General features: G+C 47.1%; 1 protein-coding gene across 1 annotated transcript; it reads right to left on the bottom strand.

Moving 5' to 3' along the window:
- Window positions 1-349: 349 nt before the first annotated feature.
- Window positions 350-27,792, bottom strand: PRXL2B (peroxiredoxin like 2B). Its single transcript, XM_068242394.1, has 7 exons — window positions 27,688-27,792; window positions 17,357-17,561; window positions 12,395-12,446; window positions 11,173-11,236; window positions 4,998-5,073; window positions 2,392-2,510; window positions 350-616 (listed from the first exon to the last, which is right to left on the bottom strand). Exons 1-7 carry the CDS (start codon window positions 27,748-27,750, stop codon window positions 590-592), a joined length of 606 nt encoding a protein of 201 aa, XP_068098495.1. The 5' UTR covers window positions 27,751-27,792; the 3' UTR covers window positions 350-589.

Raw genomic sequence — 27,792 nt, 5'->3', positions numbered from 1 at the left:
AACAGCTCTGATTTAGCGCTTTTCAGAGCGGTTTGAGCTTTTCCTATACTTTACATTGCGACAAACATCTGTAAACTGCAAAAATGCTACAGGAGCCACGTCTGCGGTTTGCTAAAAACCTCAAACCACTGGTGCGCACCATCCCATTGAGATACAGTAGCCAAGCGTTTTCACAAGGGGCAGCGTTTTTGAACACTCTACCAAAAACACTTGGTGTGCACCAGGCCTTACACTGCTTGGAAACCCACCTACACACTTTGCACTAGAAAACTACTGTGATCACATTCAAGCACATTGATTATATCCAACGAGTTGTTTAGACAGTCAATGACAGGACGTGGAACATTGCTGCATGTAAAAAAGGTTTATGAAATATTACTTTAAAGAAGCAGAATTAATTTCATTAAATTAGGTACATAAAATGGTACAAAAAAAAATAAAAAAAATTGAATTACAGGCTGATAATTTAAACAAAAAAAAAAAAACACAAAACAAAACAATTTGGTGACAAAGTCCGTTCTGCATCTGTCAGATGTCAATTCCTGATCCAATTACTGATCCAGAATAAAATAGAATCCTCTTGCGGACTTCATCTCGTGCAGACGTCATCGTTACACTGAAACAGATAACAGACATTAGGGGAGTATTCATATACACGAGAAGGTGATTTCCAACAGTTCAGTACAGTGATAGTCAATCAAATATTCTAGAGAAGTCTTACTGTCTTGACATAGCCATAGTATTTACTGTCTCTGGGGTCTGCAGGCTATCAGCCAATGCACTGCGCTCAAAGTATACGGTGACCAGATATGGACAGTCCCAATATTAAGTGTACCAAACAGCACTCCAAAACGTTCCTTTCAGCCAAATACAACTAATGATGGGGTTCCCCACCGACACAGGGCAACTCACCTGCAAGATGGACTTGGGAATTGCTGCTTGTGACTAAGCCAGGAAGAAGGTGGTCGAGGAAGGTTGTCCATACAAGCCCTTGATGCGCAGAATGACTCGCGGAGTCCATCCTACCAGGGACCCCATCATTACCTGTACTTGGCTGCAAAGAATGTCCTGCAGGGCTGTTTGGGCCATTTAATATTGGGACTGTCCATATCATCTGGTCACCGTACAGTTTGAGTGCAGTATATTGGCTGATAGCCTGTAGCCCCTAGAGACATTTGGAACGGGGGAAGCACACCAGGAGTGTACTGCGACCCACAGTGGTTGATTGTACTAGGCTGATAAACAGCATTTTACTTTTAAACGCCTGTGTTACTAGAATAACAAATCCATATATAAACTTTAGGACTGTTGTGCGCACAAAGTCTGTATTGTATAGTATTTACTGTGCAACAGCCTAAGGAAGGTTCTCTGAACATGAAACTCATGTGCCCATTTCAATTTTGTAGTCTCATAGCAAAAAGTTCAGGTGTGCACACATACAGTACGAGACGTGTAAAAAACAAACCTTTTGCGGAAATTGCATGTCATTGCACTTTGCGATTTTAAATTTTGGGAATGCATTTGCTGAGATTTTATCACATGGGGTTAAGATACATTGAATACACAATGCAAACAAGAACATGTAAATGAATAAGGAAAAAACCCTACCATAGTCATAGTGTAAAGTGCTACATTATTATTATGTATTTATATAGTACTAACTTCTTTCTCACCACTTACGCCTCGCTGCTATCTATCTATGTCTCTCTCTAATCCAGATGTATTGTGCCAAAAACAATTCCGGGCATGACCCAGTCATGCTTGGCGAAATAAAGTTTTCTGATTCTTTCTCACCACTTTACACAGTACATAGTCATGTCACTGACTGTCCTCTGAGGAGTTCAAACTCTAATCCTACCATAGACATAGTCTAATGTCCTACCATATTATTATTATTATGTATTTATATAGCACTGACATCTTCTGCAGCACATTACAGAGTACATAGTCATGTCACTGACTGTCCTCAGAGGAGCTCACACTCTAATCCTACCATAGTCATAGTCTAATGTCCTACCATATTATTATTATGTATTTATATAGCACTGACATCTCCTGCAGCACATTATAGAGTACATAGTCATGTCACTGACTGTCCTCAGAGGAGCTCACAATCTAATCCTACCATAGTCATAGTCTAATGTCCTACCATATTATTATGCATGGGTAGGGTGAAGGGGCACCTTGGATAAAAACAAACACAAACACCAGGAGCCCCAATGGTGCAGTAAGTATAATTGTATAATTGTTCACATAATCGCTGTGTCAGAAACTTACTACATTATACTGTCGCTTGGTTTCCGCCCACATTCCCCCCTCCCCCTTTTTACTTTAATATACTGCATTATTTATCGGGGTCACTTTCCTCTCAGGATCACGGCGGTTCCTCACCTGCGGCTGCTGGCTGGGCGTGACATCGGCTGTAATCCCCAGCGTTGTAGCCAGGGTGTCTAGAGGAACGTAATCGCCTGGAGATTCCTGTACGAAATGCAGAATCACCTTCTCACCACCTGCAGGAGAACAGAGGAATGCTGGGTAAATCCATTCATATGGTCAGTTGGTGGTAAACACATTGTGAGGTCAATCACCTTATGGATTGATTGCGTCGGGTGACTGCAAATACTTTGCTGGCAGATTCTATAGCCAGATACCCTACTGAGCAAGAAGCAGAAGTTTGAGAACAAATCCCCAGTATTTCTGTTAATCACAAAGTGCCACGATTTCCAGGAGCGATCGAGATTTGGCTACTGTAGCCACTGCTGCAATCACTCCAGGATAGCTACCAGACTGCTGCAAGCAGCGCTTTGCATTTGCAACGCTGCTAGTGGGACCGCCCTTATCAGGACTCACTGGCAAAGTGCTTTGCAGATATCTGGCAATTAACAAGCACTGCAAAGATGCGCATAGCCGGTCACGGCCCTAAGGGCCCTGTGCATGTCACGTGACATTGGGACCTTACAAGGAAAGCTGGTGCAGTATGTAGCCCAACAACATTTTCAAGAGGTGGGGCCATGCACCCTAGTTACACACTTGTGAGTGTGGACATTGGCTGCACATTTTTCTCACCTTAGTGAATCTAGACATTGAGTCAAGTATCAAGATTGCAATAGCAGGGTTTCCAGCAGCTGCAAGTCTGTAAGAAACTTGTTCAGCTAAATGTGCTTTGTCGCCATCTAGTGGCTACTTTAGGATAATGTTCTCCTGTAACCAGTAGATGGTCCTACGTCTGTTAACGCATGCAAACATGTAAATTCTCCAGGGTTTTGCAGACAATTTCTGAATTAAAGGAGCTTACCATCTAGTATTGCTACAGCACGGGGAGATACAGGCATGTCTATAAGACAGGACTGGTTTGCTTAAAGAGACACTGAAGCGAAAAAAAAAAAATGATATTTGTATGTGTAGTACAGCTAAGAAATAAAACATTAAGATCAGATACATCAGTCTAATTGTTTACAGTACAGGAAGAGTTAAGAAACTCCAGTTATCTCTATGCAAAAAAGCCATTCATTTCTATGACTTTCAAAAGTCGTGGAGAGGGCTGTTATCTGACTTTTATTATCTCAACTGTTTACTTTTTATCTGCCAGAGGAGAGGTCATTAGTTCAGACTGCTCTGAAAGAATCATTTTGAATGCTGAGTGTTGTGTAATCTGCACATATTATAGGATGATGCAATGTTAGAAAAAACACTATATACCTGAAAATAAATATATGAGAATATTTTCTTTGCTGCTAATCTTCTAGTAATTATTCATAGTACACAACCAATTCACTATATCATATTTTTTTTCGCTTCAGTGTCTCTTTAAAGTGGATCTGAAGATGGAAAAAAAACCAAACACCCATGTGCTTGCCAAAGCGAGGGGGGGGGGGGATAGTTTGTAACCCACGCAGGCACAGGATAGCTGCAGGGGGCTGGCAGAAGCCACAGGTAAGCAATACCTTTTTTTTAATCTTCAGGTCCGCTTTAAGGCCCATACACACGTCTGGCGCAAGTAACACGTTTCCTGTAATAAAGCCTGCAGTAAACAACTTAAGCAATACGACTCAAATGCAAGAGGCAGGGACCTCGTGGTCCATGCAACTGTAGAGGCTCAGCTTCATTGGTTAACTACTTGCCGACCGCTCCACACCAATTGGTGTGAACGCGGCGGCAGCCCCAGAACGGCCTTCTATGGGGACTAGCAGGAGATCACACGCGCCAATGCGTGCACATCTCTGCTTGGTGATCGCCACTCAGAGACTGTTAGACGGCAAACGCAAACAGACGACGCCGTCTAATTAGTCTGTACAGTGCTGCGATCTAAGGCAGCACTGTACTGGGGGGACAGCCAAGGATCCGCCACTAGGTGGCCTGGTAATATTGAAGTCGGCGCAGTATGGCTACGTGCCCTCCCCAGGCATAGCACTCTCCTGGCGACTGGTGCATGATGGGGGACATGTTTGGCTGGGCTGCTCGTGCATAGTATGACCCGACTTGCAAAATTACCAGGCTGCCTAGCGGAGGATCCTGACAGCAGAAGGACGGCAAGGGTTCGATCCGCCTGACGGTATGTACAGAATGTTTTTTTTTTTTCCAACTCTTCTTAGGTTTACTTTAAAGAGGAACTCCAATGAACATTTTACCGTTGGCAGCTGATGTAGCTGCTGCATCGTTTTTGGCAGTTGGAAACAGCTGTAAACAGCCATTTCCCACAATGCAACAAGGTTCACAGACAGGAAACTGCCAAAAGTTCGAACTTTTCTTGTGGGAGGGGTTTAACCACAATATCAGTCATACAGCGCCCCCTGATTGTTTGTGAAAAGGAATGGATTTCTCATGTAAAAGGGGGTATCAGCTGCTGATTTGGATAAAGCTAAATTTTTCGTCGGAGTTTCTCTTTAAGGAATATACAGCTTCAGCATTCATAGCTGAACGATTGCACCTGAGGCAAGCCACACAGCCACGTTTGTGGCAAGAGGTAAACATGATTCTGACACCCTCCTGCATCTCACCTTTGCTGACGATCAGCATTCCCCCGCTCTGCATCAGATCCCCGCTGAGGTTACCTTGCACCCCGTCTGCATTTGCCTGCAAGGAAAAAGGCAAAATGGGTGACTGTTAGCAGTGGAAGCTATATTGGAAGTAAAGCCCTAGAACACCAGAGAAGCCATATGGGGGAGGTAGACAAGTATGGCGGGCACCGCACCCGGAATTTGTGGACACACGGCAATTTGCATACAACATCAACATGGTACAGATAATAGCTACATAGACACAACAGCAATTTGACAGACAGTACAGCAGTTGGCATAGAGCAGGTAGTGCAAAAAAATAGCAACTTCAACATGGTACAGATCTTAGCTCCCGAGGCACCATGACGTCAATTTGACAGACAGCAGCAGCTCGTAGGCCAGATGGTCAGGACTAGATCATGCAAAACAGACATTGTATGGTGGCATGTGGTGCAGCGCAGCCAGCTGGAGACAGTTTTTTTTTCTCCTCGCATTCCTGCAGGGGGGGGGGGGGGGGTGGCCGTGGAGTGATTAGGGGGGTGTCAGTTGGGAGTGTGCATGAATTGAGTAGAACAACCGCTTGGTGAAAGAGGGTGCTTTTATGCCTGGTGGTTTTGGTGAGAATGGACCTATAACGGTGACCTAAGGGAAGGGGGTCGAAGAAGCAACTGCCCGGGTGAGAGGTGTCTTGAGTGATCCTGTTTGCCCTGGACCTCATTCTAGAATGAATGAAGGATGTCCAGGGGTGGCAGGGGTGACCCGATGATCTTCTCAGCAACACTGATTACCCTCTGGAGTTTCTGCTTGTCCCTTGCATTGGCCCCGGAGTACCAGACGATGGAGGAGCAAAGGACAGACTCGATGGTGGCAGAGTAGAAGCTGATCATTAGCTCCTGCGACATGCCAAACTTCCTCAGCTGCCTGAGAAAGAACAGTCTCTGCTGGGCTTTCTTTTGAGTTACGGACGAGTTCACATCCCACTTCAGGTTGTCCGTGATGGTGGTGCCAAGGAACTGAGCGCTGTGTAACCTGGAGACCTCCGTGCCATCAATGGAGACCAGACTGGGAGAGACGGAGCGTTTCTTCTGAAGTCCACAATTAGTTCGTTTTTGCTCCACAGTTTTTGCCGTATTTAATAAGAGTTTATTTTCCTTGCACCACCTGAGGATCCGCTCGATCTCCTTACGATATTCATGCTCACCATTTCCGTCTATGAGGCCTAGTATGGTGGTGTCATCCGCGAACTTGATGACCTTGACAGAGTCCGCGGATGAGATACAGCTGTTCGTGTACAGTGAAAAGAGAGATCAGGGACAGCACACACCCTTGTGGGGCCCAAGTGTTGGTGATTCTAGCACTGAAAGAGCAGGTATTGGGAAAGCACTAGACACTAGGGAACTGTATAGTGGAGGGGGGCCATTAGATACCAGAAAGCGTTAAGGGAGAAAGGTGGCCAGTAGACATTGAAGTTGACCCATGACTAGGTCCCAATTTTGGCCCCCTTTGTATTGGAGTTTGACACCCCTGATCTAGTAGATGCAGTAGAAAGCAATGTTGCTATTTTTACAGATGATACAAAATTGTGCAGAATAATCAACTCAGGAGGATAGAGACCTATTGAAACAGGATCTGGATAGGATGGCTATATGGGCACATAAATGGCAGATGAAATTCAATGTTGAAAAATGTAAAGTCGTGCATTGGTCTAGCACCATACAAAATAAACGGGATACAGATGGGTGTCCCTAGGCCTTCACAAAGGACTAGACGACATGATCTGCGCATGGAGGAAAAAGGTTTTAGCCATTTATTTAGGAAAGTGTTCGTTACAGTAAGAGTGTTTAAGATGTGGAATGCATTGCCACAGGAAGTAATTATGGCAAATTCTAGATCTGCATTTAAAGGGGGCTTAAATGCTTTCCTCGTGTTGAAAGACATCCATGGCTACAATTACCAGGTAATTCCCTGTGGTGTTGATCCAGGGATTTTATCTGATTGCCATCTGGAGTCGGGAAAGATTTTTCCCTTTGGGGCTAATTGGACCATGCCTTGTAAGGGTTTTTCGCCTTCCTCTGGATAAACAGGGATATGTGAGGGAGCAGGCTGGTACTTTGTTCTCTGGTTGAACTCAATGGACGTATCCGTCTTTTTTCAACCCAAATAACTATGACTATGCAAGGAAGCAAAGAAATAAGTAGTATATGATATAGCTCCTAAAGGTGGCCATACATGTAGCGATGATGGGCAGATTCGACCAACAGACCTTTCTAATCGAATCTGTCAGCTGCCCATAAACAGGACAATTCCTGATCGATTTCAGCCTGAATTCTCTGAGGAATCAGCCAAGTTCACCGCCTCGCCCCCCCAGTGTATAAATATGCCCCTCCCTGTGTGCAGTAATACATTACCTGTCCTGGTTGCCCGCCGTGCAGTGCCCATCAGTCTTCGGAATCCCCGCTCTTCTGTTAGTACTCTACAACCCACCGGCGTATAGCATGCGGCGTGTCGAAATTGCTCGCCGTTTCAGCTGCGCACCTGATCAGCCACGTTGGCCCGATATCTTGCAGCATGTCCTATCAATACATGCGACATATTTCGGCCTGAAATTGGTCGCACTGTCGATCGGGCATACTATTGGCCGCACCGATTTTCATCTGATCCATTAAGACTTATCGAATTAGATGATCGATCGCCCGCCAAGTCGAGAGATGTGATGATGGCCAACTTAAAGAGAACCTGTACTGAGTAAAAATATTTAAAATAAACACATGAGGCAACTTGAAATGAACATTACATAGTTACCTTGCCATCAGTTCCTCTCAGAAACTCACCATTTTCTTCTGACAATTATCCCTCCCAGTTCTGACAATATTTTGTCAGAACTGAAATATATCAGTTGCTGTCAGTAAAATATCAGTTGCTGTCAGTTATAGCTGAGAGGAAAACTGATGTACCAGGTAATGTCCATGTTTCCCTATGGCTCAAGTGGGTGATGTTACAGTTTTACTGTGTGCTGACCAGAAAGCTGTAATGGGTAATGGCCATTTTCAAAATGGAGGACGGAAAATTCCCTTGATCACAGTGAACAAACAGGACGCGGGACAGGAGAAAGACACTGAGGAGTAGACTACATGGAAGGCAAGTATGACTTGAGTATGCTTATTTTGACTTAATTTTCAGTTCAGGTTTTCTTTAAGAACTAACCCACCACCATTTAGCTTTAGCAGTTTGGCTACAGTAAAAACTGACAGATTTTTACAAACATCTAACATCTCCCAAAACCAGTGTGCATGTAACGGAAGAAAATACTTCCCAGAAATCTCCATCCCAGCTTCCCCAGGCAATGCTTTCCTGTGTCCAGGTTACAGGAGGAAGTCAGCCTGGGAGCAAGGTTTATTGGTACTTCGTTATTCAAGAGATTCACTAAAGTTAGGCAAACATGGGCTAATACTGCTCTGATACGGCAAGCAAGAAATCCCTCCCCAATAAGAAGCAGATCAAGCCCTTATAGCAGGGGTCAGAAACCTTTTTGGCTGAAAGAGCCATCAACGCCACATATTTTAAAATGTAATTCCGTGAGAGCCATACAATATGTTTCAAACTGGTACAGTAGGGCTCACGTCCCTGTTGCCATGGTGACGTGTAAACAGTTGATCCTTAGGGTAGCGGAAGTGTCGGATACATCTTTAGCTTCTCTTGGGTTTTAGCAACATCTGCCATTTCCCCGAGAGCCAGACAGGAGAAATACTGACTAACAGCTTGTACAATTGGCTAGCTGACTTGGGGGGGGTTGATTCACTTTGTAGGATGAGATCCCTACACTTTGGCACCAATAGGCTGCCTGTCAAGTGACAGACAGCCTATTGGGCCAATCGAAGTGCAGGGATCTTGGTCCTACAAAGTCACTGGACCTCAAAGGGTCCAGGGTGGGACAATTGGAGCAGCTGTTAGTTTTGGGGTAGCACGAGTAGGTTAGTAGTGCATGCTACAGCAGTAGCGTGCCTACTTTGAAAATGTTACTTGCGCTGCCACACTAAGCTGTGCTGCTTGAGCAGTGTAGCTTAGTGTATCAACCCCTACTGATTTGTCTGTGAGCCAGATGCAGCCATCAAAAGAGCCACATCTGGCTCCTGAGCCATAGGTTACCTAATCACAATCTTTGATTTCGGCTAAAATCATGAGCATTGGTCCAACCACAGCACCCCTGCCAACATGTCTCATCTTCAATCCATAAACAGCCCATTGATATGATAAGTTGGGTGCAATAGATGTCCATTAATTCAGTGATTGAATCAGCCAGAAAAATCTTCAAAGCAGATGACAATCGTGCTGAAAACTTTAACCACTTAAGGACCAGGCTCCTTTTCCCTGATCTGTGCTGCGTGGGCTCTCCAGCCCACAGCACAGATTCGGTTTGCTGCAGGGCGACCAGACTTCCCCTGCCCCTTTTTCCTCCACTAGGGGGATGTCCTGCTGGGGGGTCTGAACACCGCCGGCTACATGTGTTTAGCTTCCCAAAGCCCCCCTCCGCAGCGATATCCTGCGCTCCCTCTACTTCCCTCCGCCTCCTGTAGGCTATGGGCGGCACAGGAAGGATATCCGTCCTGCGCCACCTCTAATAGGCTTCAGCCTATCAGACTGCGGAGATCCCTGGCCAATCAGAGGCCGGGGATCGCCGACCTTCTTTACGGCGCTGCTGCGTAGCAGCGCCGTATTGAAGTAAACACAGGGGGTTTCTTCCCCGCGTGTTTACAATTAGCCTGCGAGCCGCGATCGGAGGCTCGCAGGCTGTTCACGGAGACACCCTCCGTGAACTGACATGGAACGGCTGCTCGAACGAGCGGCCGTTCCATGGTAACACCACCTCGACCTGCCGACGCCTACCGGCGTTAGGCGGTCGTTAAGTGGTTAATGTTATGGTCAATTGGATAGATGTATGGCACCTTTAAGGCTCATACACACAGACTATAGTCTTTGGAAAATGAAAGATCACAGACCAATTTTACCCCCTTCCATGTAGTATGAGAGCCATACCTTCACAGTCTATTCTATGGAGCTGCACTCCCCATCAGACAGAAATCTTACCCCCTTCCATGTAGTATGAGAGCCACACCTACACAGTCTATTCTATGGAGCTGCACTCCCCATCAGACAGAAATCTTACCCCCTTCCATGTAGTATGAGAGCCACACCTACACAGTCTATTCTATGGAGCTGAACTCCCCATCAGACAGAAATCTTACCCCCTTCCATGTAGTATGAGAGCCACACCTACACAGTCTATTCTATGGAGCTGAACTCCCCATCAGATAGAAATCTTACCCCCTTCCATGTAGTATGAGAGCCACATCTACACAGTCTATTCTATGGAGCTGCACTCCCCATCAGACAGAAATCTTACCCCCTTCCATGTAGTATGAGAGCCATACCTACACAGTCTATTCTATGGAGCTGAACTCCCCATCAGACAGAAATCTTTGCAAGATGCTTCACACAAAGATGCTGTACACATGCAACAGATCAGTATCTGCCAAAGATCTGTTCCTGCAAAAGATCCGTTCCTGCAAAATGCATTCATAGTCTATGATATCTGCAGATCATCATACACACCTTGTTTAACAGACCTTCATCTGCAGATCAGATCCACCAGGATGGATTTTCAGATCTGCAGATGAATGTCAGTTAAACAAGGTGTGTATGAGGATCTGCAGATATCACAGACTATGAATGCATTTTGGAGGAAGGGATCTTTTGCAGGAACAGAACTTTTGCAGATACTGATCTTTTGTGTCTGTACAGCATCTGTGTGTGCAGCATCTTGCAAAGATTTCTGTCTGATGGGGAGTTCAGCACCATAGGATAGACTGTGTAGGTATAGCTCTCATACTACATGGAAGGGGGTAAAATTGGTCTGTGATCTTTCATTTTCAAAAGACTATGGTCTGATGTGTGTATGTGGCCTTATATAGTCTAGGATTCCATCTTGTGATAAAATGTGCTTTCTTTCACATTTCAGGAGGTTATAAAGCATGAGTTTTGCACATTATTCCACGCTCTACAGTCCTTTACTGACAATACATTTTCACATAGTTAGCTTGTGTTTTTTTTGTCATACAAAAATTGATTTGTGAGATTAAAACCCCCCTGTGACTCAGACATCTCGATGGCCTCTCACCTTTGTAGAAATGTCTCGGACCTTCTTCCCCAGAGCTGCTGGGACTACAGACAGAGCATTGTACCTGCCAGACAGAATGCACAGATCAGCTACACTGCAAAGACAACCCAATGCATGATTAAAGCATTATAGGACTGAGGCCTCACTCACACCTAAAAATGAAACACAAACATTCTGCGTTTGTGTGCAGTCCCCCCCCTCCTCCCGGCGCTCCACCGCGCGCTGCGTGTCTGGTACAAGCGTTTTTCTAAGCACTTTTCCTGAGCGTTTTTTTAATTCACTCCCTAACGCAAGTCAGGAAGTGAACACTTTCACCTGGAAAATACATACAATGTATTTATTCTTAAAAACGCAAACTCAATTGCTGCACAAAGCAATTTTTTAGCGTTTAGGGTTTTTTCTATACCATCCATTGAGGTGGAATCGCCTCAAAAATGGTACAAGCACCGCTGTGCCGACCGCAAAGCGGGCACAACGCGTTGATATGAACCATCTCATAGAAGGTTCACTGCACAAGCGTTTTGTGGGCGATTTGGAACATCACCTGCACTTGAAAAAAGTGGCAAAAACGCCCTTAGTGTGAACACGCCCTTAGGATGGCAATATCCCACATTCCTAATGTCTGCAGTCCTAATGGACACCTGGAGGCTGCCATATTTATTTCCTTTCCGACCTGAGCTTGGGGTAGAAAAGAGAAGCTGCTATCGGTGATCCCGAGCTCAGGTCAGGGTAGGGAGTGCAGTGCTGTACCTTTAGTTGTGGGGTCCCGCACGCGATCGCACTGCGCAGCGGGACTCCAGCCTCTCTCCCCAGCAGTGTGGGGTCTTTCCCTGGCCGCCGGGATCCCCATGTCCCAGCTATTCTTCCGGAGACCCGGCGGCCAATCGGAGTAGCGTGACGTCATCGAGGGCGGGGCTAATATTTAAAACTAACTTCTCTATATTAGGAAAATATAAAGAAGTTCGTTTATATGTATATTACTGCCATCCAGTGGACAAAGTGAAAACTGCAGCGCTGGAGCCCAGGAAGGTCATTTTTATTTTGCTGCAGATCTCCCTGCCAGAATTATTTTTTTCAGGTTTTAGGGTCTGAAAGAGTGGAAAAAAATTGCAACTCTTTTAGACCCTAAAATCAGGAAAGAATCAGAACGGTAAATGAAACCTACATACGTTCCCTCCTTTGAGTAGAAGTATCACAAGATGTTGACTTTGTGAAATCTGACCTTTTAAACCCCAGCTCTTTGTAGCTCTGCTTTGATTCATCCAGATACAGATCTGAAACAGAAGAAGAATACATTACACAAACATTACACAACCAGCAGTTGCGTTACACAAGATGGCTGTAAAAGACGGGCGATTGGCATAGAAGTCACAACGTGGGGCTACACAAGGAATTTACAATCAATCGAGAATTACTCATTAACATAAATGGGTTAATAGATTACTGCATATAATACTGAGATGGGAGTGGCAGATAGTGATCAATCAAAAACACTTCCCTCCAAACGGTAGACCTGAAGTGTAAAGTCTAAAGCCTGGTACACACCATGCAATTTCCCATCAGGTAGACCGTCGTATATATAATTGCTTACAGGTCAGATTTGAATTACGATCATTTTTCTGATCGCTTTTCCAATCACTTCTATACAAAATCGATCAGAAATCAATTTGGACCTGTCTGGTATGATCTATTCGACCCATCTATCCGACGGGAAATTGCATGGTGTGAACCAGGCATAAGGTTAGTAAAGGCCTGATCTGACAAGTAATTGATCACTCCCATAACAGAAACTAGCAATAAGGGTGCCCATAAGTTACTTGATCTTTGGCATCGATATCCGTCTGATTCGATCATAATGATAGACTATGGCAGAGACTGATGCTACAACATGGTCATGCAATCAATTCTAATTTTTTTCCGGTTTTCTGACGGACCCCCAGCCAATGGTTAGTTTGTGTGTACCTCTGGGCCTGTAGTGAGTGCTGCAGGCTCACCTGTCATCAGGGTTGTGGAGTCAGAGTTGGAGAAATTTTGAGTACCCAGAGTCGGAGTTTCATAAACTGAAGAGTCAGTCGGATGATTTTTGTACCAAATCCACAGCCCTGGTTAGTGTTATGGTGTGTACACACTTGAAAGATAAATGAAAGATCTTAGACCAATTTTACCCCCTTCCATGTAGTATGAGAGCCACACCTACACAGTCTATTCTATGGAGCTGCACTCCCCATCAGACAGAGATCTTACCCCCTTCCATGTAGTATGAGAGCCACACCTACACAGTCTAGTTTATGGAGCTGAACTCCCCATCAGATCAAAATCTTTGCAAGATGCTGCACACAAAGATGCTGCACACATGCAACAGATTAGTATCTGCAAAAGATCTGTTCCTGCAAAAGATCCATCCCTGCAAAATGCATTCATAGTCTGATATCTGCAGATCTCATACACCTTGTTTGACATTTATCCGCAGATCAGATCCACCGGGATGGATTTTCAGATCTGCAGATGATTGTCAGATATGCAGATGAGTGCCTGTTAAAGAAGGGGTGTATGAGGATTTGCAGATATAGACTATGGCCTAGTGCACACCAGAGCGGTTCTGCTGCGGTTTGCGATCCGCTTGCGGATGTGGAAACGCTTGGGTAATGCATTTCAATGGGCTGGTGCACACCAGAGCGGGAGGCGTTTTGCAGAAACTCATACTCCCGGGCTGCTGCAGATTTTGGATTGCGGAGGCGTTTCTGCCTCAATGTAAAGTATAGGAAAAACGCAAACCGCTCTGAAAAACAGCAGTTCAGAGCGGATTTGCAGGCGTTTTTGTTACAGAAGCTGTTCAGTAACAGCTTTACTGTAACAATATCTGATCTGCTGTACCAAAAACGCTTCACAAAACTGCAAAATGCTAGGTGAAACGCTACAGAAAAAGAAGAAAAAGCGTTTCAAAATCTGCTAGCATTTTGCGGATCTGCTAGCGGTTTTTGGTGTGCACTAGGCCTAATGCTGGGTACACACGATGAGATTTCCCGTTCGATTTGCGGATTGATTCGATTATTTTAAACATGTTCGATTGGATTTCGATCGTTTTTTCCGTCGATTTTGCATACCTATCATGAAAAAAACGATCGAAATCCAATCGAACATGTTTGAAATAATCGAATCGATCTGCAAATCGAACGGGAAATCTCATCGTGTGTACCCAGCATTAGAATGCTTTTTGCAGGAACGGATCTTTTGCAGGAACTGATCTTTTGCAGATACTGATATTTTAAATGTGTGCAGCATCCCGCAAAGATTTTTTTTCTGATTGGGAGTTCAGCTCAATAGAATAGACTGTAGATCAGGCATGGGCAAACTTGGCCCTCCAGCTGTTGAGGAACTACAAGTCCCACAATGCATTGCAGGAGTCTGACAGCCACAGTCATGACTCAAATGCATTGTGGGATTTGTAGTTCCTTAACAGCTGGAGGGCCAAGTTTGCCCATGCCTGGTGTAGCGCAGAAAAAGTGGGATCAGCGCATCACCAGGCCGCCCCTGAATGGCCTCAGCTCAGAGATGCGCTGAGCCCCCCCAGGAACTACGAACGCACCTTGAACCAAACAGAGGCTCTGCATATACACCAAAGAAACACTAACAAGTGGGAGCAGCTGACCAGAATTAAATCAAACACAGCAAAGAAATGAACAGCGCTACTTAAAAACAGATGAGTGCTTACCTGCAAAAAAGTGCACACCCCACTCATGGGATTCAAATACACAATGAGCACACACATGACCTGTCTACCACTTGGAGGATGTTAGTTTCACTAACAATTTGCAATTGTTAGGTACTTGTCCCTCCCACTGTCGTAGAAGTCTTTCCTCCATGGGAGGGGACCTAACACTAACTAAACCTACCTGTGCATATGCATAGCCTGGGCGCGCTACCAGTAAAATTAAGAATTGCGCAGAAAAAGTGGGATCAGCGCATCACCAGGCCGCCCCTGAATGGCCTCAGCTCAGAGATGCGCTGAGCCCCCCCAGGAACTACGAACGCACCTTGAACCAAACAGAGGCTCTGCATATACACCAAAGAAACACTAACAAGTGGGAGCAGCTGACCAGAATTAAATCAAACACAGCAAAGAAATGAACAGCGCTACTTAAAAACAGATGAGTGCTTACCTGCAAAAAAGTGCACACCCCACTCATGGGATTCAAATACACAATGAGCACACACATGACCTGTCTACCACTTGGAGGATGTTAGTTTCACTAACAATTTGCAATTGTTAGGTACTTGTCCCTCCCACTGTCGTAGGGGTGGCCTGGTGATGCGCTGATCCCACTTTTTCTGCGCAATTCTTAATTTTACTGGTAGCGCGCCCAGGCTATGCATATGCACAGGTAGGTTTAGTTAGTGTTAGGTCCCCTCCCATGGAGGAAAGACTTCTACGACAGTGGGAGGGACAAGTACCTAACAATTGCAAATTGTTAGTGAAACTAACATCCTCCAAGTGGTAGACAGGTCATGTGTGTGCTCATTGTGTATTTGAATCCCATGAGTGGGGTGTGCACTTTTTTGCAGGTAAGCACTCATCTGTTTTTAACCACCCTGGCGTTCTGATTAAATCGCCAGGGTGGCTGCGGGAGGGTTTTTTTCAAATAAAAAAAAAACTATTTCATGCAGCCAACTAAAAGTTGGCTGCATGAAAGCCCACTAGAGGGCGCTCCGGAGGCGATCTTCCGATCGTCTCCGGCGCCCAGAATAAACAAGGAAGGCCGCAATGAGCGGCCTTCCTTGTTTTGCTTATATCGTCGCCATAGCGACGAGCGGAGTGACGTCATCGACGTCAGCCGACGTCCTGACGTCAGCCGCCTCCGATCCAGCCCTTAGCGCTGGCCGGAACTTTTTGTTCCGGCTGCGCAGGGCTCAGGCGGCTAGGGGGGCCCTCTTTCGCCGCTGCTCGCGGCGAATCGCCGCAGAGCGGCGGCGATCAGGCAGCACACGCGGCTGGCAAAGTGCCGGCTGCGTGTGCTGCACTTTATTTGATTAAAATCGGCCCAGCAGGGCCTGAGCGGCGACCTCCGGCGGTGTTGGACGAGCTCAGCTCGTCCAGACCGCTCAGGTGGTTAAGTAGCGCTGTTCATTTCTTTGCCATGCCTGGTGTAGAGTATGGCTCTCATACTACATGGAATGCAGTAAAATTGGTCTAAGATCTTTCATTTATCTTTCAAGTGTGTACACACCATTAGACTAAGGAGTCGGGAGTAATTTTGGGTACCTGCAGTCGGGTGATTTTTTGTACCGACTCCTCAGCCCTGCCGGTCATGTGGGTGCGACTCCTTGCCAGTTGCCACCTCCTGTGTCCAGTGTCATTGCCATCGCGACTGACATCACTATGCGTTGGTGTCACATGGTACAGATGCTCGCCATTTGAAAAATCGCTGGACACAGGAGGAGAGGAGGTCATGAGGAGTCTTGCCCACTTGACATGTGACCCTGTGGGGGGCAATGTCCCCTGTGTACCTGGCCTTAGGCTTTCACACTGTCCATTGCATCACGTGGCAATGGACAATCATTGCATTACAATGAAATGCAATGATATCCCTACGGGGCCATCACATTGATTGCAATGCAGTGTACTTAGAGGGCAGCATGTGTGTGTACAGTGGCAGTGAGGCATGCTGTCATTGTACTGTACACCTCACAGTGCGGTCGTAGCGCAACGGTACCGCGCAGTGCGACTTTTCGGCTATGCTGCACTTGCAAAATATTGTACCACAATTTGCACAGTGTGAAAGGGGCCTCAGGCAAATGTGAAGGGGAAGGAATGCAAAGCAGAATACTTACCTGAAATCCATCTACCTACCCGCTGGAACGTGTGACGTCACGTGATGGTGTGAACGAGAGGTTAAACAATCGCAGTACTTTACATGGGGAGTCGTTGGGGGATCGTAAAGATCCAATCTGTTGTGACGGTCGTAAGCGCTGCGTGTTGCAAAATGTTGTTCGTGTCATTGCATGCATGTACCCACATCGCGAGATCGCTGAAAATCGCTCATCACTCAAAAAACACCAGTCGTTGGAAAAATCGTGCAAAAAAGCAAACAAATAAAACAAAAAACAAACAACACATTCTCGCCCTCACTAAAAACTATCCCCCCCACCTTCAGGCATACGCAATTCCAGCCCTCTCCACACTCACCGCCTTTGAAATAGCCGCCATCTATGAACTCTTTCACCCCCAGGCTTTCTGGACCAATCCCTATTAGACTGATCTGATTGGCATCAAAGGATTCCTTAAGTTTGGACACGTCCTTGGCAATCCAGCGGCAGATCTGGCAACCGAACCTCCGCAGGAAGAAGAGGACGCTGGTGTTTTCTTTCCAGAGAGCCTTTAACTCCACCATCTAAAAAAAAAAAAACCAAAAAAAAAAAATTACACTGGTTTCTATGAGGCTGAAAAACTACAACAGCTATGGTGGAATGCCGCTACTCCATGCAGTAGGATTTGTGTAGGTAAGACACAGAACATATCCCACTTTTCTCCTGGCGGACACAAAGCATGAGAGTCACTAGAGGGCGCTCTATAGGCAGTAGCAGTGTTAAGCCTGGAATCCATAAGCACAGTGGTCCTCAAACTAAAGGCAGCCATACGCTGGTCGACTGCCACCAGATCGACCAGCAGATAGATCCCTCTATGATCGAATCTGATCAAAGAGGGATCTATTGGCTGCCTACACTGCAAACAGATTTTGAATCGATTTCACTATGAAACCGATTCACAATCTGGAGCATCCGCCGTCGACCCCCTCCCCCCTGCATACATTACCTGATCCAGCCGGCGCAAGTCCCCCTGTCTCTGCGGTCTACTTCTCTGCTCTGGCTTCACTTTACTTTCTGTCAGGGGAAGTTTAAACAGTAGAGGGCGCTCTATTGTTTAAACTTCCCCCAACAGGAAGTAAGTGAAGCCAGCAGGAGCCCAGCGTAGAGAAGGGACAGTGGGGACACACGCCAGCGGAACAGGTAATGTATTGTTGCTAGCATCGGTCGTCGGACATTCGAACGCCGCTATCAACGCACTCCCGACCTGCCGGCGATCGAGCAAAATCTTCCGCGCGGACAGATCGACGGGATAGATCGATTTCAGACGGAAATCGATCGGTCAGCCTTTGTGCATCAATTTCACAGCAGATTCAATCACAGTGAATGAATCTGCTGTCTAACGGCGGGAAATCGTGTAAGTGTATGGGTACCTTAAGGCACGCAGGCCGAATGTGGTCCCCTGAGGCTTTTTCACCAGCCCCCCCCACCCCCATTCTCAAAATGTATTACTTATAGGTGCGGCCCACTGCATCTTTAAATATTGGCAGCCGGCATATAGAATAGCAGTGTTGGCACCACCCATCCACACAGCAAGAGCAGATAGTATGGCCTAGTGATGAGCGAAAAATGCAATATTCTTTTCGCATGAATTTTTGTGAGAATAATGTTAAATTCTATTTCTTAGTGAAAATTGCACCAAAAATGTGTATTTGTTTGCAATTTTTGTAAATTTTTTCGCAGCAAAAATATCAAATTTTTGCAGTAAAAATATTTTTGTACATTGAAGTGCAAATATTGATTTTTTTTACAGTAAAAATCGATTTTCCAAGTTTTTGCGGAAACTGCAAATATAAAAGCCTGTTTTTCGTGAACATTTCTTGAAATAAAAAATAGCAGGTTTGATGCGGATATTACTGTTAACAGGTAATATTTTATACTTCCTAGGCTCAATGTAATGTTTTCTACATCATTTCATGTATACTCCCCAGCAGCCTGAAGTAGGTTGACCCGGCCCTTGACAGAAAACGTTTGGGGACCCCGGCACTAGCAGTACTAATTACTAAACCGCTTCAAAGCGTTGTAATGTAATGCTATGGGTGTGATCCCACTTGAGAAATGTGATTTTATAAAAAATCCCCCATAGCATCATCGCAAGCACTTAGAAAAGGCTGCTAGTGGGTTTGAGCCCTTAGGGTTTGTTCACAATGAGCATTTGTTTTTGTTTTTTTAAGCGCCGGCAATTTGGAAAATCGCCCTATGGCGATTGTGCAATGATTCCTTATGAGAGAGTGCTCACATCTGCGCGTTTTGATTGCTTTCCGCTCACCAAAGCGCTGCCTGTACCATTTTCTGAGCGCTTTGGCTATAATGGAAGGTATAGGGAAATCGCTAAGCGCTTGAAAAACTCTTTGTATAGCAATTTCACGAGCGCTTTCCCCTTTTCTGGGGCAAAAAGTTCACTTCCTGACTGACGTTAGGAAGTGAAAATCTCAACTGCTCATCAAAAGTGCTTAGAAAAACGCCTACATAATCGCCCAATGCTCAGAAAATGCCGGGAATCGCTAGGAAAAAAAAAAACTGCACACAAAAACACTAAGCGCTTGTGATCGCGCTGGGCGATTCATAATGTGAACAAGGCCTTAGGGAGTCTTGCCCAAGTATTCCTTACTGAATAGGTGCTGGCTTACTGAACAGGAAGACCTGAGGTTCAAACCCTGGTCTCCTGTGGTGGAGGCAGAGACCTTAACCAGTACATCATCCAGCATGGGAGGCAAGGGAGGTAAGCTCACATACTAAAAGAAAGAACATTTGCAAGTCACTTGCCAATGAAAGTTGGATGTGTGTTTTTACCCTTCGAAAATGGCAGATATCTTATGGTAAGTAGATCAATGTCCACCCTCACACAGAATTGTATTTACAAAGGTCAGAAAGCACTGAGCCAATGTGACCTGGAAAACCTGGACTGGGGTGTTTGAAAAAAAAAAAAAATCTGCTAGGTTTCTAAACGTGAGCTTCGGCTCAATCCTCGGTACACTCGGTGAGATAAAAGTCTTTGCAAAACGAGGAATCAAACTGTCGCGTGGGTTTATTAGGAAGGTTTGAATGACAGATCGTTCTAACGATGCTGTACACACGTGCAAACGATAACTTCATGCAACAGATCCAAGAAATGCTTTTGTAGTCCCATTTACTGCCTCCTTTTTCACGCATGCGTTGTGTACACAAGTTAAGACATATCTGGCGATCCCGTACACACCTTGTTTAACAAACAATCATCTAAACACCATATTCCACTGAGATCAAATCGAAAGACTCCAATACACATCTTTTATCGATATCTTTGGAGGTCTTTTGTAAACTATTTTATGAAGATTATATGGCAATCATCTTGTTTTCCAAAGACTTTTATCTCACGTGTATATGCAGCTTTAGGAAAGAATGACTTCAGTCGTCAGGGGAACATGTGGAGTTTGCCATTGCGAACATGAACATGAGAGATCAATATGTGACAAGAGCAGGGACAGGCACAATAGACTGGACAAAAATAGCCATTGATTTGGCATTCCTGTCTGATTAATGCTATTTCTCTAGGGGCAAAAACCTTTTAAAAAGTCATTGGGAGTCTAACCTCCTGAGCGTTACGCCGCTCACAATTGAATCATTTTCTCACATGGCTGTAAAACCTATAGCTAGCTAGTGAAGGTGGCCGGCAACCGCCCCGAACCCCCCCCCCCCCTCCCCCGATCCAGCCAGTTTATACATTACCCAGCCTAGATCCAGCGTTCGCACAGCCTCCCCGCACAGCTCCGGTCTTCACTATGGGGAAGATCGCACATTAAGTCGCCGACGTCATGCACAAACCCGATCCTCCCCATAGAGAGGCCGGAGCTGTGCAGGGAGGCTGCGACATCGCTGGATCCCAGGGGGGTACTGTATAAACGGGGGGGATCGGCAGGGACCGCAAGCGATCCGGGGATGCCGGACACCTTTACTAGCTAGCCTAGTGCTAGCTAAAGGTTTTACAGCCATGTGAGAAAAATTATGGGGGACTCCTGAGGACAGAGAGCGGTATTCCCGACACAGTGTCAGGCATACCGCTAAGGAGGTTAATAAAAAAAATAAAAAATGAAAAGAAACCAGATAGTTACCGAAGGAGAGGGAAGGCTCGGTCCTAATGAGCCTCCCCTCATCTCCCGGTGCCCTCGGTGCAGCGCTAGCTTCCCAGTGTTTGAATCCTCTGTCGCAGTGGACTTCAGAAGTCTTCGGGAGATGGCTCCATATGAGCACGCGAGAGAGCAGTGCGCAGTATGGAGCGGCCCGTCTTCAGGAGCACTCGGGCTCTCAAAGACTTTCCAAAGCCTCCCTTCGGCGGCGGAGAGAGCAGTATTTGACCAAATTGGCCTTGCCTCTCCTTAGGAAAGTATCTGGCTTTTTTTTTTAATACGGCTCCCAATGACTTTAAAGAGGTAAAAAATACCGCACAACTCTTAGAAGACCTGTAATCAAGGATTGAACTTTATTCCAATCAGTAGCTGATACCACCTTTCCCACCAGAAATCTTAACCTTTTCCCAAATAGATCATCGGGGGGGGGGGGGGGGGGTCTGTATGGCTGATATTGTGGTGAAACCCCTCCCCCAGTGTGATGTCATTACCATGGTCCTGACAGTTCTCTGTCTGTGAACCTCATTGCATTGTGGGAAACAGCTGTTTCCATTTTCTAAACAATCAGTATTCTCCCTCTGTGCATATGTAGATCTTAAAATTAATAAAAAAAAAAACGTTTAGCCTATCGCAATGTTAGGGGTGTGGTTATAGATAATAGCAGTTAATGCTTTTTTTCCTGGTCTGCCAGCAGTGAAGATGACCATTGTGGATCAAACAATATGAACAAATTACATGGCGAATATCAATCGTTTCTTGATCTCTCCTATTTTTAAATGTCTCACTTTGTAATGTATTTACTTATTTTCTTCCCCCCCTTTTCGCTTAACCACTTAACCTGCCTGGCGTTCTATTAAGATCGCCAGGCAGGCTGCGGGAGGGTTTTTTTTGAATAAAAAAAAAAACTATTTCATGCAGCCAACTGAAAGTTGGCTGCATGAAAGCCCACTAGAGGGCGCTCCGGAGGCGTTCTTCCGATCGCCTCCGGCGCCCAGAATAAACAAGGAAGGCCGCAATGAGCGGCCTTCCTTGTTTTGCTTATATCGTCGCCATAGCGACGAGCGGAGTGACGTCATCGACGTCAGCCGACGTCCTGACGTCAGCCGCCTCCGATCCAGCCCTTAGCGCTGGCCGGAACTTTTTGTTCCGGCTACGCTGGGCTCAGGCGGCTGGGGGGACCCTCTTTCGCCGCTGCTCGCGGCGGATCGCCGCAGAGCGGCGGCGATCAGGCAGCACACGCGGCTGGCAAAGTGCCGGCTGCGTGTGCTGCACTTTATTTGAGCCAAATCGGCCCAGCAGGGCCTGAGCGGCAGGCTCCGGCGGTACTGGACGAGCTGAGCTCGTCCAGACCGCCCAGCAGGTTAAGGACCGCTGTAATTGAAATCTACGCCCTGTTTTGATGGCTATCCGGCTGCCAGGGTGTAGATTTCAACTCATGGCCGCTGCGCGCATCCGCCACTTCCCTGTGAGCGGGCCAGGAGCTGATCTCATTGGCTCCTGGCCCTGTTTTTCAATGTAAGCAACTCCCAATGAAAGTGGCTCCTGACCGACTCACAGGAACTCTGCTGTCAGAGATGGCAGAGTGGGTGGCCCAGGTTCCCGACGTGCTGCGTTAACGGCTGGTATGTGTGGCGATTCGTCAGGGTTCCGCCTTTTCTGTACCAGCGGTCTCTGGTCCCTAAGATGAAGCACCCTCATGTATTTTACCATATACATCAGTGGGAACATTAGAGAAAACACCTACCATGCTTTCTGTTTCATTCTGCACTGCACAGCTTGTTTCTTGTCAGACCTGATAAAATCCCTGACTGAGCATTCAGTCTGGCTTTGCTATAATGACTCAGCTATGATTCCTGAGCAGAGCCAGCAGGGGGCAGGCTTGGACTTGAAAAGACATGAGGGAACACAGACTGAGCTATAAATATTCCTGAGCAAAGCCAGACTGAATGCTCAGTCTGGGATTTTATCAGGGCTGATTAGAAGCAAGCTGTGCAGTGCAGAATGAAACAGAAAGCAGGGTAGGTGTTTTCTCTAATGTTCCCAGTGATATATACGGTAAAATACATGAGGGTGCTTTGTCTCTGGTTCCCTTTAAAGAGACACTGAAGCGAAAAAAAAATTATGATATTATGATTTGTATGTGTAGTACAGCTAAGAAATAAAACATTAAGATCAGATACATCAGTCTAATTGTTTCCAGTACAGGAAGAGTTAAGAAACTCCAGTTATCTCTATGCAAACAAACTATTAACTCTGGAGAGGGCTGTTATCTGACTTATTATCTCAACTGTTTTCTTTTCCTCTGCTAGAGGAGAGGTCATTAGTGCACAGACTGCTCTGAAAGACTCATTTTGAATGCTGAATGTTGTGTAATCTGCACATATTATAGCATGATGCAATGTTAGAAAAAACACGATATACCTGAAAATAAAAATATGAGAATATTTTCTTTGCTGCTAATCTTCTAGTAATTATTCATAGTACACAACCAATTCACGAGATCATATTTTTTTTTTTCGCTTCAGTGTCTCTTTAAGTGGTTAAAGTTTCTATGTACAGTAAACTGCCTCCCAGCGGCGATCGCCTGGTCACTAGGGCAGTGTAAGCCTACGGTCCTCAACTGGTAAAAGTGAACCCAAGTCAAAAAAGTTGTTACTTTCCTTAGTAGATGGAGGAATCTAGCTAGTCCAGAGGGTTCCAATATACTCCTCAAACTGCTGTTGCCACGAATGGACCCTTTGAATTAGTCGACAAGAACTTATGGGATACATCCTCGTAGCTGCGCTCCCCGCCGTGTAAGTGCGTGGCTATACGTGCCTGTGCAGTCAGCTGAAGCCGCTCGTCCAGGAGTGGCTCCATGCTTCTGCGTAGGTGTGGCCATACCTGTGCAGGCGCAGTGTGGGTCTGCTCACTCACGAAGGGGAGAGCGGCTGTGAATTGTCAGAGGGTCCTATCCAGCAGCGGTGGACTCGAGGAGCAACTGAAAGATCAAACTTACTTTGAGCCGACAATGTAGGCAACATTTTTGTAACGCAGCTTGCCGCTGGCGCCACCTTTGTGATGTGTACAGTGCGGCGGGGGTGGTGCAGCATAACGGCGATGCCTGCAACATCATAACGCACTGCATGAAGTGCATTACCGCAAAACGGGCCTGATAAAAGTATTGGTGAAGCATAATTTCATTGCCTGTATATGCAACAACATACGGATAATGTGCGGTGACGAATTACCGATCATTTAGCTTCTGCTGTTACAAGGAAAGCAACACACTGGCCACCATGAACCTCGTCTAAACATCAGCATGGTGGCCTAGTACATAGTCATGTCACTGACTGTCCTCAGAGGAGCTCACACTCTAATCCTACCATAGTCATAGCCTAATGTCCCTACCATATTATTATTATGTATTTATATAGCACAGACATCTTCTGCAGCACATTACAGAGTACATAGTCATGTCACTAACTGTCCTCGGAGGAGCTCACACTCTAATCCTACCATAGTCATAGCCTAATGACCTACCATATTATTATTATGTATTTATATAGCACTGACCGGTCTTGCAGCACATGTCTATATTACTATGTTCATACCTACTAACTTTATGAGATGAGAAAGAGGGACACGTAAGCCATACCCCTGATCACACCCCTAGTCACGCATACCATAAAGATTTCATTAAAAAAATATTTTGCTTCATAATTAAAATCACACTGGTCCTTTCTATCCTGGTTGTTTTCTTATTATAATTTGTCATATTTCAATGTAAAGGATGGGAATAAAGTTTAGAGTCAAACACATTTTTAGTACAGATAAACACACACACAGACACACACAGACACACACACACAGACACACACACACAGACACACACACACAGACACACACACACACACACACACACACACACAGACACACACACACAGACACACACACACAGACACACACACACAGACACACACACAGACACACACACACACACAGACACACACACAGACACACACACAGACACACACACAGACACACACACAGACACACACACAGACACACACAGACACACACAGACACACACAGACACACACACAGACACACACACAGACACACACACAGACACACACACAGACACACACACACAGACACACACACACAGACACACACACACACACAGACACACACACACAGACACACACACACAGACAGACACACACACACAGACAGACACACACACACAGACACACACACACAGACACACACACACAGACACACACACACACACAGACAGACACACACACACAGACAGACACACACACACAGACAGACACACACACACAGACAGACACACACAGACACACACACACACACACACACACAGACACACACACACAGACACACACACACAGACACACACACACACACACACACACACACACACACAGACACACACACACAGACACACACACAGACACACACACAGACACACACACAGACACACACACACACACACACACACACACACACACACACACACACACACACAGACAGACAGACAGACACACAGACAGACAGACAGACACACAGACACACAGACAGACAGACAGACACACTTTTATTTTTTACATAGAAAGAGGGACAACGTCCTGAAAGAGGGACAAATGAGGAAGACAGGGACAGTTGGGAGCTATGCAATGTTCCCCATGTGTGTCTTTGTACAGTTCCATGGAATATGTCAGCACTTTATAAATCAATGAAAATCTGCAATGCTTCTCAGAGCTGCAGATTGCTTCTATGAACTCAAATTAAGCACATAACCTATGAAACAAGGGCATGCTGCATCTCCCAGCCCCCAGCAGCACCCCTGAGATCTCACCTCCCAGCCCCCAGCAGCACCCCTGAGATCTCACCTCCCAGCCCCCAGCAGCACCCCTGAGATCTCACCTCCCAGCCCCCAGCAGCACCCCTGAGATCTCACCTCCCAGCCCCCAGCAGCACTCCTGAGATCTCACCTCCCAGCCCCCAGCAGCACCCCTGAGATCTCACCTCCCAGCCCCCAGCAGCACCCCTGAGATCTCACCTCCCAGCCACCAGCAGCACCCCTGAGATCTCACCTCCCAGCCACCAGCAGCACCCCTGAGCTCTCACCTGCCAGCCCCCAGCAGCACCCCTGAGCTCTCACCTGCCAGCCCCCAGCAGCACCCCTGAGATCTCACCTGCCAGCCCCCAGCAGCACCCCTGGGATCTCACCTGCCAGCCCCCAGCAGCACCCCTGAGATCTCACCTGCCAGCCCCCAGCAGCACCCCTGAGATCTCACCTCCCAGCCCCTAGCAGCACCCCTGAGATCTCACCTCCCAGCCCCCAGCAGCACCCCTGAGATCTCACCTCCTAGCCCCCAGCACCCCTGAGATCTCACCTCCCAGCCCCCAGCAGCACCCCTGAGATCTCACCTCCCAGCAGCACCCCTGAGATCTCACCTGCCAGCCCCCAGCAGCATCCCTGAGATCTTACCTCCCAGCCCCCAGCAGCACCCCTGAGATCTCACCTCCCAGCAGCACCCCTGAGATCTCACCTCGCAGCCCCCAGCAGCTCCCCTGAGATCTCACCTCCCAGCCCCTAGCAGCACCCCTGAGATCTCACCTCCCAGCCCCCAGCAGCACCCCTGAGATCTCACCTCCTAGCCCCCAGCACCCCTGAGATCTCACCTCCCAGCCCCCAGCAGCACCCCTGAGATCTCACCTCCCAGCAGCACCCCTGAGATCTCACCTGCCAGCCCCCAGCAGCATCCCTGAGATCTTACCTCCCAGCCCCCAGCAGCACCCCTGAGATCTCACCTCCCAGCAGCACCCCTGAGATCTCACCTCCCAGCCCCCAGCAGCTCCCCTGAGATCTCACCTCCCAGCCCCTAGCAGCACCCCTGAGATCTCACCTCCCAGCCCCCAGCAGCACCCCTGAGATCTCACCTCCCAGCCCCCAGCAGCACCCCTGAGATCTCACCTCCCAGCCCCCAGCAGCACCCCTGAGATCTCACCTCCAAGCCCCCAGCAGCACCCCTGAGATCTCACCTCCCAGCACCCCTGAGATCTCACCTCCCAGCCCCCAGCAGCACCCCTGAGATCTCACCTCCCAGCCCCCCTGAGATCTCACCTCCCAGCCCCCAGCAGCACCCCTGAGATCTCACCTCCCAGCCCCCAGCAGCACCCCTGAGATCTCACCTCCCAGCCCCCAGCAGCACCCCTAAGATCTCACCTCCCAGCCCCCAGCAGCACCCCTGAGATCTCACCTCCCAGCCCCCAGCAGCACCCCTGAGATCTCACCTCCCAGCCCCCAGCAGCACTCCTGAGATCTCACCTCCCAGCCCCCAGCAGCACCCCTGAGATCTCACCTCCCAGCCCCCAGCAGCACCCCTGAGATCTCACCTCCCAGCCCCCAGCAGCACCCCTGAGATCTCACCTCCCAGCCCCCAGCAGCACCCCTGAGATCTCACCTCCCAGCCCCCAGCAGCACCCCTGAGATCTCACCTCCCAGCCCCCAGCAGCACTCCTGAGATCTCACCTCTCCGCTCACAGCATTCTTCACCAGGATGGCACCCAGCTTAGCCAGATCCACAGAGCCCATCTTGTCCCAGCAATACCTGAAGCTCAGCACACTCCACTTCCT

This window comes from Hyperolius riggenbachi, chromosome 6 (genome assembly GCF_040937935.1).
Source record: "Hyperolius riggenbachi isolate aHypRig1 chromosome 6, aHypRig1.pri, whole genome shotgun sequence".
In the NCBI taxonomy this organism is placed as follows: domain Eukaryota; kingdom Metazoa; phylum Chordata; class Amphibia; order Anura; family Hyperoliidae; genus Hyperolius; species Hyperolius riggenbachi.
This window is presented reverse-complemented; position numbering and strand designations above follow the sequence as displayed.